The following is a 13679-nucleotide window of genomic DNA, read 5'->3' as shown; positions in this document are numbered from 1 at the left end:
AGTTAGAATGAGTCTTTGCCTGGGGAAGAAGCCCCTGTCCTTGATTCCCTCCATTAGAGAGTAGGCCAACTCAGTTCATGAAGAAGTCCATCTGAGAAATCCAGATGGAAATGGCTTCTCCTGCCCAGATGCCCCGAGGCTACTGAGACTCAGATCAAACCACATTCTTAGCAGGAACTGAAGACTTTTATTCCACTTCCTCATTAAATGTCCACCAATCAGAGTTGGTTTTAATTTGTCAAGGAAATTCCCTTTTACAAGGGATTTAAGGTATTTTAGTGTCTCTTTTGGTATTTTTGGTAACAGAGAAATCATTGATCAATTTATTGATGACAAGTTTAATTAATAAATTGATTATTAAGTACCCCAGAAACTAGCTATTACCACTCCATGGATAACTGAAGTGATAGGTCATGTCATAGGAGTTGAGACTGATGAACTGGACGGTCAGGGTATTCAAGAAGATTACATGTATATAAAAGTTCTTAATATGAGTGCAATTGTAAGGATGATATAAAAGGAGTCTGTGTACCAAGTACAAAACTTATTAAGTGATGTGGAGTCTGAAAGGTTGCCACAACATAAATATGGACATGATGATATAGAAAAATTCAATGATTTTCCATGAACAGCAGTTCTGCTGGGACAGGAGGTAAGTGTGGAAGTAGTAAGACCGCCAACTGTTAGTATGAGGGGATATGGGATGCTGACCAGGGATGCTTTTTTTCTTGAAGAATACTCCAGAAACAAGATGAAGAATGTGGTATGAAGAGATTTTGAATAAAAGGGAGTTTGCTAATAGGAAATACTCTAAATAGTGTTGATCTAGGGCTGGGTATGGCATAAATCTTGAGTCTTGGATATAGGGCAATAAATACCTGGTGATGGGATCTCCAGGGCAGGACTAAACCCACATGTAGAACCAGTGCCATAATTTCCTCCCAGGATATTAGAGAATGACACATATCCAGAAAACACTTCTCATGTGAAGCATGTATCTAAGCTCTGAGGTCAGAAGGCTCTGGGTCCCTTTGGAATATTTATAAGTCCCAAGCTAAATAGACTTTATATTATCTCTATCTTTTGGAGAATGAACCCCTCTTATGATTCCTAGTCCTTTGTAACTATAAGTCTACTTAAACCTTTTTCCTCCATCGTTTCAAGGTCTTCAGTGAAGATTGTTTTTGTTTTCATATCTTAGAAGATAGATGGGTTCAACAGTTTCTGCAGCTAATGATCCTGTAATGAGTATTCCCAAATTTAGTAGGACAGATCCTCAAACAACTGACATGCATTCTGTTAAAACCTATCATCAAAGTCTTTTTGCTCTGATAGGACTTATGAGAGCTTATGTTACTGTGCATAGACTTTGATCCAGGTTAATGACCAGGTTACTTTCATGCTACAGAAAAGCACTAGATTAGATTTTAGGGGAAGATGTTATTTATTATAGTAATTTAGTCACACACTCTTTCCTCGCTAACATGGACATGTTTTAATTCATTCTTAAATATAAGGTAAAATTTTAAAGAACTATGCAATTTCCCTATATGTACACATTCTTAGAAGGTATCTCTTTTGAACTGCTGCATTTGGGTTCTTCCTATTGCCAAAGTTCTAAATACTATCTAGTATTAACATTCAACATATAATTAGGATAGACAAGATACGTAGTCCAAAAGAGTACAGCTTTCCTCCCTCCCCAGCCTAACCTTTTTCTAATCACTTATATTTCTTTTGAGGTTTCTATCATTCTACCAGTCTTCCAGATTTTTTTTAATCTCTAAGAAATTATGCATAACTTTTCAAATATATTTGTAAATTATTTTGAAAACCTTAAATCATCATATAAATTTATACAAACATATAAATGTTGACTTTTCTTTTTCATGGATAGAGCTGTCACCAAATCAAGAAGATCTGGGTTCAAGTCACTTTTCAAACATACTGGCTATGTGATTCTGGATAAATTAATTAATCTCTCAGTGACCTAGATAATTTTGTAAGACTATAAATTGCAGAGAAGGTATCAACTTGCATTGTTAAGAGTTTCATTACTCAGTAGTTGCCCATATCAATGAAATTATAATTTCTGAGTATTTTTTCCTTTTTATACCCCAAATACATTCAGCTAAAAACCCTTCCAATTAGACTACAGTCTCTTTGAGAGAGCTATAATTTGCTGTTTTTCACCATTTCTGGAATCTGTGTTTGAGAAATGCTTATTTATTTGACATGCTTATTCTCCTACATTTCTCACCTTGGTTCCCTTTTATCCATCCATGGTGTCTACATTGAGTTTAGTATCTCAAAACTTCTTACCTGGGTTATTGCAATAGTTTCTTAATGGGTCTTCTAGCCTCCATTCTCTTCTTTTTAAAATATGTCCTTTGACACTGTCAGTCATACCCCTTTTAATAATTTCTTCTCTTTAAATTTTTTATGACACTGCTTGCTCCTGACCCTTCAGTCTTTCTGACCACTACCTCTCAGTCTCCTTTGCTGAATCTTCATCTAGAGCACATTTGCTACCCATGAGTCCTTTTTCCTGGGATGCATTCTTTTCTTCCTTTATATACTATTTCATTTGATGGATTCAATTATGATTTCTACACTGATGATTATCAAACCTACTAGTCTAAACCTAACCTCTGCTGACCTTAGGTCTCAAATTTCCAATTATCTATTATGACATTTCAAATTCAACTTATCCAATGCTAAACATAAATTTTCACTCAAATCCTTCCTTCTTTCTTTCTTTGTATTTTTGTTGAGGGTATCACCAGTCATCCATGCTCACAATCTAAATGTTGTCAACTCACTCCCTTTCATCTTCTTTATTCAATCTATTGGTCTCTTGATTTTCCCTTATAAAAGTTCTCATATAGATTCCCTTTTTTTCTTTCCCACGGCTAGTATCCTTTTTCTAAGCCTCATTATCTCATACTTGCCCACAAGTCTCCAGTCACTGCATGTTCACATTCCACTCAGCTGTCAGACTGATCCTCTCAGGTAATATTATACAGGTAAGAATACAGGTAAGATTATTTATTTAAAAACATTAGGAGGGACATTGGATGGAGTGCCAGACCTGGTATTCAGTTGAGTTACAAATCTAGTTTCAGACCCCTGACAAGTCACTTACCTCATTTGGCCCCATTTCCTTATCTATGAAATGAACTAGAGAAGGAAATGGTAACCATTCTAGTATCTGTCAAAAAAAAGTCCTCAAAAGGGTCATGAAGAGTTGGACATGACTGAAATGATTAAATAACAACAAAAACCTATTAATATCAAAAAGAGTTATAAGTATCACAAAAAAGAACCCTTGCTCTAGTAGAACATAAGTTCCTTGAGGGCAAAGATACAACCCTATAAGAGTCACTGCCTATGTGCAAAAATGCAAAAGCAAGGTAAAAAACACAACTATCTTCTAATTATTGGGAAATTTTAATTTAAGAATATTTAAAAATAAAAAAATTCAGAATGTTAATATGGACCATTTGGATAACTGAGAAGGATGCTCTAAAACAATAGCCTAAAATCCCTTTTGACTACAGGTGCCTGTTAGACTCAGCAACATCTCAGAAGACCTCTACCCTTACCTTAGATGTTTTCTTCCCTCAAACTTCCAAACTTCACTGATCTCTAATCTCCAGCAAAGACTACCAAATCTTCTAGCATTGTTTCCTAAGCTTGAATGGTTCTGAGATAATCTGTACCTTTTCACTGACCACCCTTTTCTCTTCTTACTGCCACTGCAACAGTATTTTAATGTCCATTTCTAGCAGTCTCTTATCCTCTCACACATTCTGGACTCTAAGATTGTACTTTTTAGGTTTTATTCACAAGAGAATGAATAGCATAAAGAAATATCAGAAATAAGTTTGTAGATAATTGAATGTGTGCATACAATAAAATATTTCTTATTTGAGGGAGTGATACTCTTAAATTACTTTTTCCCCCAGAGGTCACTGTAGTTTAAAAAATTTTTTTTTGGTAATTAAAAAAAAATTTACACTTAAATACAAAATTAGAAAAAATTCTATTTACACAGCAGATCATGAGAAGATTTGTTTTAAGAACAATTTTGAGCAACCAAATCATTATGGCTATTATTAATACCCAAATTAACTTCAAAAGACCCTATGTAGGGTCTACATTTTTCTATGTAGAAAAATTCTATTTGAATACAAAAAGGAATATTCTTGTGAACAATAAGTTGGTTGACTTAGAGAAATAGAAATACTTGAACTTATGGAAGAAGATGTTATCCAACTTCAAAGAAACTGAAGATAGGAGGAAATAAACATAATATGCTCTTACATATATGTGTATGAGAGTATGCATATATGTGTATATATATGTGTGTTCATAGATATCTATTTACATATGCATATGTGTTAGTATCCATACTTAATTGCAGATTTCTTTAGGAGGGGAGGAAGGAGAGGAAAAAGTATAGTAAGAAGTGCACAGCAGAGAACAAAAGAAAACCAGGAAAAGCTGGCAGCTTTGAAAACAATGGGTAATTATTTATTACATAGGTTTTCTTGTAATGTAAATTTATTGTTTTATATTGATAACCTAAATTATTAGATTGTTTTCTAGCTAAAGTTGTCTGTGTTCAGACTGCCACCATGATTTTTAGTCTTGTGTCTGTGTAATAACATATGCAGTGTTCTTATTGTGGTTTGACAATGAATGGCATGTTTTGTATCAGAATACCTCCTAGAAGATTTGGGATTTCTCCTAATGTTCTGGACCAAGTTAATTAGTAACTTTTGATCAATTAACAAGCCTCTTGATGGGTCCTGGACTTTTGTTGTCCTATCCTGATTTCTACTTAATTGCTGCCTACATATCTCTGATGGGTTTGGAAAAATAACTCATAAATATATATTATTGCATTTTTACCTACTTACTGTCATCCTTGAAAACAACAATAATAACAAGAACAGCAACAACAAACTTAACATCTAATTGATATACCAAATTCACAAAGGAAACTTCATTCTGTAGAGACATGTAAGAAATGTGCAGTGGACATCTTTTGAAACTTTTGACCATACAAAAAAATCTGGAATTATATAGAATATTTTGTACTGCATTTTAAAGAAATTAATCCACTATATTTAAAAGAAAAATCATCTTTAAAGTTTATGACTCAAGTTTAAAAAAATGACAAAATGATCTCATGTTTATGTCACAAATAATGAAAATGGATTAATAGAAATCTTGAAAATATTTATTCTGAAACAGTTGTGTTTAAAATTTGAGGATAAGCAAGTGTTTAAATATTATGACTTAAAAAGCAAGAAATGTTTACATTTTCTGGAAAATTTAAATACATGGAAGAAGGTGATCTGTAATTATTGGAACAGCTTCCTGCTAATGGCATATTGTCATTTTTAATTATGTACATTAAATGTTGAAGATAAGATTTTGTAGTTGAATTGTATGTTGCTGACTTTAGATTATTGGTATCCATGTAATTTTTCAGCTATAAATTTGTGATTTTCTCTTTTGAACTTACTAACTGGAAAACATTAAATAGTAGACCTTTTACAATTCATAAAACTTTGTATTTGTGAAATATTTTAAAGATGTTTCCATTTTGTTAGTTTTCTTAATTTTATTGAAACCTTGGATAAGCACTTCTTCTCAATATTAGAGTCTGTAGAGCAGAACATACTCTGAGCTTCATTCATTGAAAAGCTATGCATTTGGATTTTATGTCTATGTTTTTGTGCATAGGTTTAACAGCAAGTGATATTTTTTATTCAAAAAGGACTATAATACTACAGTGGTGAAATTTGTAAAACCATAAATTTTAACATAATTCAAAATAGAAATTGTGAAACAGTATTCTTTGAAACTTTTCAGTTCATTAACTTGTTTACAGAATCACTGATTCTTTGATTTGGTAGAGCCCTCAGTTTGATTTAGGTATTCAGTCAGGAAGCTCTTCTTCCTTGCTTTCAAATTCATAGCCAGTTGTCATCTTGGAGCCACTTGAAGACATTTATTAATGGAGAATTCAATCCTTTATGAGGCAACAGCCCATTTCAGTTCTCAACTAGTTATTAAGATTTCTTTTTATTGTGTTGAAATCTACCTTTCCCTCATTACATCTAAATTATAATCTTGTTTGGAGGTGAAAGCCTTCTTATGCTTGAAGATAATTATTGTTTTACCATTAAGTTTTTCTCTTTTCAAGGGTAAACATCTCCAGGTCCTTCAATCCTCAAAGGACAGGCTGTCCAGTTCTTTAGCCATTCTGGTTACCCTTCTTTTGATACGATCCAATTTACAGATATCCTTCTTAAAATATGATGCCTAGAATTAAACACATTAAACGAATGTAGTCTGACCAGGCTGAAATACAGTTTCCTGATTATGGCTCTCATTTGGCATATTATGCTTCAATTAATACAGTCTAACTTATACAGTTAGTGTTTTTGGTTACTGTATCCTATCTAACTTTCAGTTCATTAAGATCCCTGATTTTTTTCCGCAATACTCTTGTAGAAATGATTATGCCTCTTTGATTCAAGCTTGTGCAGTTGTTTTTTTGTAACCCAAGTATAGGATTTTATATCTAATAATTTCATGTTATTAGATTAATTCATTAGATATTTACTAATATGTTTATGGTAAAATATAGATGAAACTTAAAGTTATTACAATACTGAAAATTAATTTTGTCAACATATCTAGATTATAGATTATATTGTTTCAAATTTGGACAAATTTTTTTTTTTTTTTTTGTGAGGGGGAACAGAATGACAAAAGAAAGAGAATACACTGAACATTGTGCTATTATCAATGATACCTCCTAGCTATATTTATCACTACAATAAGCCTTTTTTTAAACTTTAAAAGCTTACATAAAGAAAAACAAAACAAAACCCCAAATTCTTCATCTGCATGTTCAAGAAATTATCAGCAATTGATTCATAGTTAAATTTGTTTACATATCAGTATTTTAAAATATAGGTTCTCAGAGGATTAATATCTATCTCATGTTCTCTAAATAAACTAAACTAAAAATTAAAAATAGATGCTACTGTAAATATTTTAATGATGTTAATCTGTATCTCTTCCCTTATAAACATTTATTAGATGGTTTCATTGTAGATTAAGTGGTCATCAGGGCATGAAGCAAGCAATTTTCAATAATTTCATTTGAAATTATGGGATATACTTATAAATAAATACCTTCACTAATTTCATATAAACATACATAAATATTATCATGTACACATAAATGCTGTATAGATCTAGATAAGTCATTTAAATTCAAAATATTCTAGAACATCACTAATCTGCATGTTACAGAGATGATGATTTTCATTGTTAGGGATCAATTTACTAATTCAAGTGTTCTCCATCAGTGAAATCACACATCTAGTGATGATTCCTTATTCCTTTCTGTATCTATATAGATGAGAGGCCATCCAACAGAGTGGATAGAATGTTCACTTTGAAGTTATGAAGACTTTGTTTTCAAATCCTGGCTTTGATATATTCCACCTATATTATTAGGAGTAGGAACTCATCCTCTCAGTATTCTCATGAAACTCAGTAGGAAATTAAATTAGATGATTTGTGAATCTGCATTATTAGTAGTAGCTTCCATCCTGGCAACACCCTCTTGCTGACCTACCCTGAGAATAATAGAGTCTCTCTCTCCCTCTCTGTCTCTGTCTCTCTCTGTCTCTCTGTCTCTCTACATATATATATATATATATATATATATATATATATATATATATATATATTTTTTTTTTTTTAAAAGATGACCAAAATAACACCATTATTTTAAAGTCAAGTTACAGTGTGTCCTCCCATGGATGATCAGACCAATATGAGCTCGGAGTTCTCTGCCACAAGTTGAACACAAATAGAACATATAAACATTTGGGGTGGCTTCTATAATTCTGAATATTTCGTGTTTCCCTTTTGGCTAATTCAATTATGCTTTGCTCATAGAACACAGCACCTTTTCTGCTGAGGGCATGCCATGATGGGGGTTCTATGCCAGTTTCTTCCATGTCATATAATCAATTCTAAAAATTTATATAATACATATACACACAAATATATGTGATTATATAAAAAATTACATATGATTATAATATGTCTAATTATATATTATGTAATTATATGCTGGATTGTATGTTACTTATCAAATAATATATCATATAATTATTTAATATATAGTGATTTATAAATCATATACATATACACATGTGTATGTATGTATGTATGTATAAATATATGTATGTATGAATACATATATATACAGAGAGAGAGAGAGAGAGAGAGAGAGAGAGAGTGAGAGAGAGAGAGAATTTCTATATACCAGGATTTATCTCTCTCCCAATCCCCACTCAAGAATTTTCTATCTAAATTCCCTGTGGAAAATATATCTCTTCTCCTTCTATATATGTATGTAAAATAATAAGATCTATCTTGTATATGTATAGAAAGAGATAGAAGGAATCTGTTCAGAGAGAGAGAAAGAAACAGACAGACAGACACACACACACACAGAAACAGAGAAAAAATGAGAAAGAGGGAGAGAAACATGAAGAGGGAGAGGGAGAGGAGAGAGGGGAGGAGAGACATTCTTCAGCTATGGAAATTTGTCTATCATTGTGGTAAATATATGTATATGTACATATGTACATATATCTTATTAGCTATCATGTATCTTTCTATCTATCCATCTACCATCTAGTTATAGATCTAATTGTTCATTTGTAATTTATAGAAATGTGATTATCTATGCCCTTTTTAGGAAGCAGAAAGATGTTAGATATTATTGCCAATTGAGAAAAGAGTAAAATATATATAAGAAGATCAAATCATAAAGTTGCAAAGCCTTCTTCTACCTTCCAGCTCTTCTACCAATACATGATCTTGCCATTTCCTTCTGTAAAGCTGTTTCCCCATGGGTAAAAGCTGATGATTTAAATTATTTATTTATTTTTTAAAAAATCATGGCAGAAGTAATGAAACTTAAATATGAGTTCAGTTATTATTAGTCTTGCACTTTCTCTGCAAGATACTAAAATAATTGGTTAAAAAGTGAAAAATTTTAAAAATTGGTTAAAAAAGTGAAAACTTTATTTTAACAGTTATTTAGTCTACACATAAATCCTCAGTTTTAATGGAAGTTTTTAGTGAAGTTACAAGTTGTTTTAATGTTAAAAGAAAAATGAGTGTGACATGTCAAGGTTAGGGATTTGCAGGTGGTTCACAGCTCAATATGAAATCTTGGCAAGGAAGTCCTTGGGATACTTGGAAATGTCAAGAGAATATGATTCAACTATAAAGTACAAAGTCTATGTAGTATGTTCATAATGGCACAGTGCCTTGAGCATAATAAGTACTTAATAAATACTTTTCAAATTGTTAATGATAAAATAGCAAACCATTGTTCTTTACAGCATCTCAGAAATGAAGGTGTAAACTCTGATGAGAATTTAAAAAATTTAATACTGAAAGCTTCTGTGCTCATTCATAAGTAAACTTTCAAAACTTGCAAATTTTTATCCAACTAAGGCATTCTTGTTGGGTATGGATCAAGAAGGCAATTAATCATTCAAATAAATTGTTTAAAGCCTTCAACTCTTTTCATATTTATCAAAATGAAATAAATTCATTGAACATAATTTCAGATATTATTAAAAAGGCACTTATCTATAGGGCCATTTGAAATTTAAGATTTTTTTTCAAAAGTAGAGCTTTTAGGAGTTTTTTGAGATATGAAGAACTCTTCAAGAAATAAGATTTTTTTCTGAAATCTAGAAATTCTACATCTTAGTCATGAAGATCAAGAGCTAGCTTAAATCAGTTTATGGAGTCAGGTAGCTTCAAATCCAATAAAAACCAACCTAAACTTCTAGTTTCTGAATGTGTTTGATAAGTGTAATACCTTTGGAAAAAAGAATAAATTTCACTGTTGAAGCAACTATAGCTTTTTAAAAAACAAAATTACTGAGTGATCAGTGCATATACTGCCTATGTTTGCATGTGTATTTATTTTATATAGAAATATTCAAGCCAATATCAAGAATTAACCATCAAAAAATAACAGAGGCTTTAACTGTACAAATGCAAACAATACTATTTTACATTAAGGCAAGTATTCTCAAACTTTAATCCAAGCCCTACCTTCAATTCTGGTTTACATATAGCTCCTCTGTAACTAAAAAGGAGAACTCTGCAGCTTGAGGATATTTAAGAAAAAAAGGAAGAAGAAAATCCAATGTTAAATTCTAAAGGGGAAAGGGAAAATTCTTCTGTGGTTTAATCAGATCTGTCCAACTTCCTCTCCTGCAGGAGTCAGGTGTGAGCATCAATCTGGCTTACACTTAACAACCTCTGACCATGAATCAACTTAAAATCCCACTTGAAATTTCATCAGGGGAGTTTCTTATTCCAAAAATTATGTGCTCTAGAAAAATTGATGAAAAGCATGAAAAGTCGCTCCAATCTGATCTGCTCTGTCCTAGGGTCATAGATTTTGTAACCATTTTGAAAATCTTGTAGAAACACTCAGTTGAAAAATAACTTAGAGATAATCTATTCCCAACTCTCAGTAGGATTAACATGAGTCTACATAGTATGGAATTTTCTCCTAAAATACACTTTGGTCCCTTTCCATGTGTTTCAGGGAAATGCAAGTTTTCTCAAAACAGGGCTATTTGTTTTTTATTGTTGTTTTTCTTTGTCGTTCATTTACCATAGTGCCTTTAGCATAGGAGGCACTTAATAAATGTTTCTTATTTTGGAATGAATTTGTACATTGGCTCCTTTCTCCATAGGGAGTGTTATGGGACAAAATTACAACTGATACTTGGATTCAACTGTAACTTTTAGAGTGAACTTATTTTACAGCTCTTTTAAAAATTGAGTTTAGCATAATTGAGCCAAGGGAACAGTAGAACAGCTTTGTAATGAATGTTGATGGACAAGATTAATATTTATGTTATAAGATATAATTATGTCAGTTTGTAAGTATTTTTGGAAGACGTGGTCTAATTCTCCTTATTTTTTATAACAAGGCATAATTAGGCTATGTTTTGCTTTCAACTAAGCTATAAATCAAGTAAGGAAGGATTATTATTTTTCTTTTATTCAATAAAATTATTTCATATGAGTAACTTAATTTAAATATTAAAAGAAGATGACAAGGATAGTTTAATTTTTATTTTATATAGCTGTACCTGGCACAGGACCTAGCATATAGTAAGTGTTTAATAAATGCCTGTCATTGAATTAAAGACTGTTGATTTCTCCCCTGTGATTCTGCAAGTCTTGGCACTATAAATCTGTAATAAAAGGATTCGAGCCCCACTTGTTCAATCTTAGTTGATGCTTTTAAGTTAATAGAAATTCTGTTTATGCTTAAAAATAAAATGTGTTCTCGAGATTAAAAGTCCCTTTAAGAGTTCTGAGACTGTGAAAGTTTTCAGATGTCTTGAACTTGAATAGCATTTTGTAATTTCTGTACCTCAATTTTCCAAAAAATAGAGAAAAAACATATTAAAAGCAGTGAAATATTTTAAGAGGGAAATGTTTCATGTATGTGATTGAAAATTGCTCTTTAGAAGATAAACATTAGAAATATGAATGTTAAAACAAAGGATGTAGTTGCTTATTTTAGAATAGATTTGCAACTGATTAATTCAAAGTACTGATAAATTGTCATTTTCTGATTCCCAAATCACCACAGGTGTTGGAATGTTATCAGTAACAAAGATGTCCATTTGATCAAATCAGAACAGAAACATCTATGCAGATGCACAGTAGGGACAGTTGACAATACCGCTTTTTAATCTGTATATATAGAAAACATTTAATATAAGCTCTCTAATGGGATTATAGAAATACATTAATATTTAATAGTGTACTTCAGTGTACTCACTGTGAAAATAGCACATTTATTTAGACAGGAATTATATGTCAAAAGTTTTTTTTTCCTTTTAAATATCTTCATTTCTTTGATCTGCAGTAATTATGTTACTATGTAAACCAAAGTACCAGTGTTTTTCCATTATTTCTCATCAAAAATCTTCTCATTTTTATTCATATTTCCCAGGGTCATCGGAAATGAAATTTTTGGTAAAAAAACAAAACAAAACAAAACAAATATCAAACTCCAAAACATTAGAGTACTTGAATTTGTAGATTTTCTACATTTGCTTGCATTCATGTCTAGTACACATTGCTTGCCGTTCAATTCTCCAAGTGCCTTCTTCATAAGTACAGTGACAAATAGTGCACTCATCTGTCTTCACTTCTCTTCCAGCAGGGATGACAGTAGTTTCTGCAAAACAGTTTGGGCCTGAAATACAGCAAAGCAATTATAGGTTATAGTGATGCAGCATACACATTTATATGTAATATCTACTATCCCTTCTGGAGGATTCAGTGGAGCACATAAATGCAGAAGTGTTTTGCTGTAGGCAGGGGGAGTCCCTACACTATGGAAACATGAGAAAAGTTGTTTTTTACAATAATTATAATGAACCTCAGCAATTATCTAGTGAAAATCCTTCATTTTTCAGATGAGGAAAAATGAGGACAGAAGAGTTGAAATGACTTGTCCAAATCAAGTGGCCAAAGTGGGATTTAAACCCATTAAAAAGTCTTTATAAACCTTCATTCTAAAACTGTACAGCCTCTTGCTAGGATAATGGATCAAGTACAGGCTCAAAAATGAAGAGGGTGATAAAGAATAGTTAATAGTCTGCATGAGTAGATAATTTCTTTACAATAAGAAAAACTGACCTTGATTTTATATATATATATATATATATATATATACGTATATATATATGTATATATATATATATACACACACACATATATATATGTACATATATATGCACATGTACACTAGTTATAATAATCAATTGTTATTAATAACATTTAATTATACTCATTAAAGCAAATTAATCAGAATGAACTTATCATGTTATGATTAAAACTGCTAATCTGACTGAAGTGGAGGATATTTATGAGGGAAAAATGAAGAAATCAATAGGTATGATTGGGCCAGATTATAGAAAAACTTTGATAGTGGATATGTCTAGATATGAAGAAATCTGAATCACCATATATTACAAAGTTGGGGAATGACACAATAGGCATGTTATTTTAAGGAAACTCATCTAGCAGCAACATGAAAGATGGATTATGGAGAGGAGGCAGAGTTGAAGACAAAGAAATATAAAGCTAAGGGTCTTCCATAGTATGGTAAGTATGAATTGCTAATCAATTTATTCTAAATTGAAGAGTGATTTTTAAGGAACAACTTGGAAATGGATTAGTTAGGAAAAGGAATTAAGATAATTATATGATGTCTAGGTTAGGAGATTAATAGAATGATGCTAACACAAAAAGAAAACACATAGCTAGGAGATGAAAAGAAGATGCTAAATTAAAAACTGGACATAATAACTTTGCCTTCCATGAAGATATCATATTGGGGGTTGAAAGTATTGGGCAAGAATACAAGATAGGCCTGGAAGTTCAAATACGGATCTAATACACATAAAAATAAAATGTGATGTCATATAATTGATGAATTTTGAGGGAAGAATGGAAGCCTAAATTTCAGGATTCTACATCATACAGTATTTCCAAATTTCAAAACTGGA

The 13679-nt window shown here is 31.6% G+C and overlaps 1 protein-coding gene across 1 annotated transcript in view; it reads right to left on the bottom strand.

The window, feature by feature from the left end:
• Positions 1–9156: 9156 nt before the first annotated feature.
• VWC2 (von Willebrand factor C domain containing 2) overlaps positions 9157–13679 on the bottom strand; it is a 184829-nt gene continuing 180306 nt past the window's right edge. The window contains exon 4 of the mRNA XM_074283591.1: positions 9157–12361. Within this exon, the coding sequence (XP_074139692.1) occupies positions 12210–12361 (152 nt within the window). The 3' untranslated portion in view covers positions 9157–12209. The remainder of the gene's footprint in view (positions 12362–13679) is intronic.

This window comes from Sminthopsis crassicaudata, chromosome 1 (genome assembly GCF_048593235.1).
Source record: "Sminthopsis crassicaudata isolate SCR6 chromosome 1, ASM4859323v1, whole genome shotgun sequence".
Classification (NCBI taxonomy): domain Eukaryota; kingdom Metazoa; phylum Chordata; class Mammalia; order Dasyuromorphia; family Dasyuridae; genus Sminthopsis; species Sminthopsis crassicaudata.
Note: the sequence above shows the minus strand (reverse complement) of the source record. Positions and strands in the feature narration are given on the sequence as shown.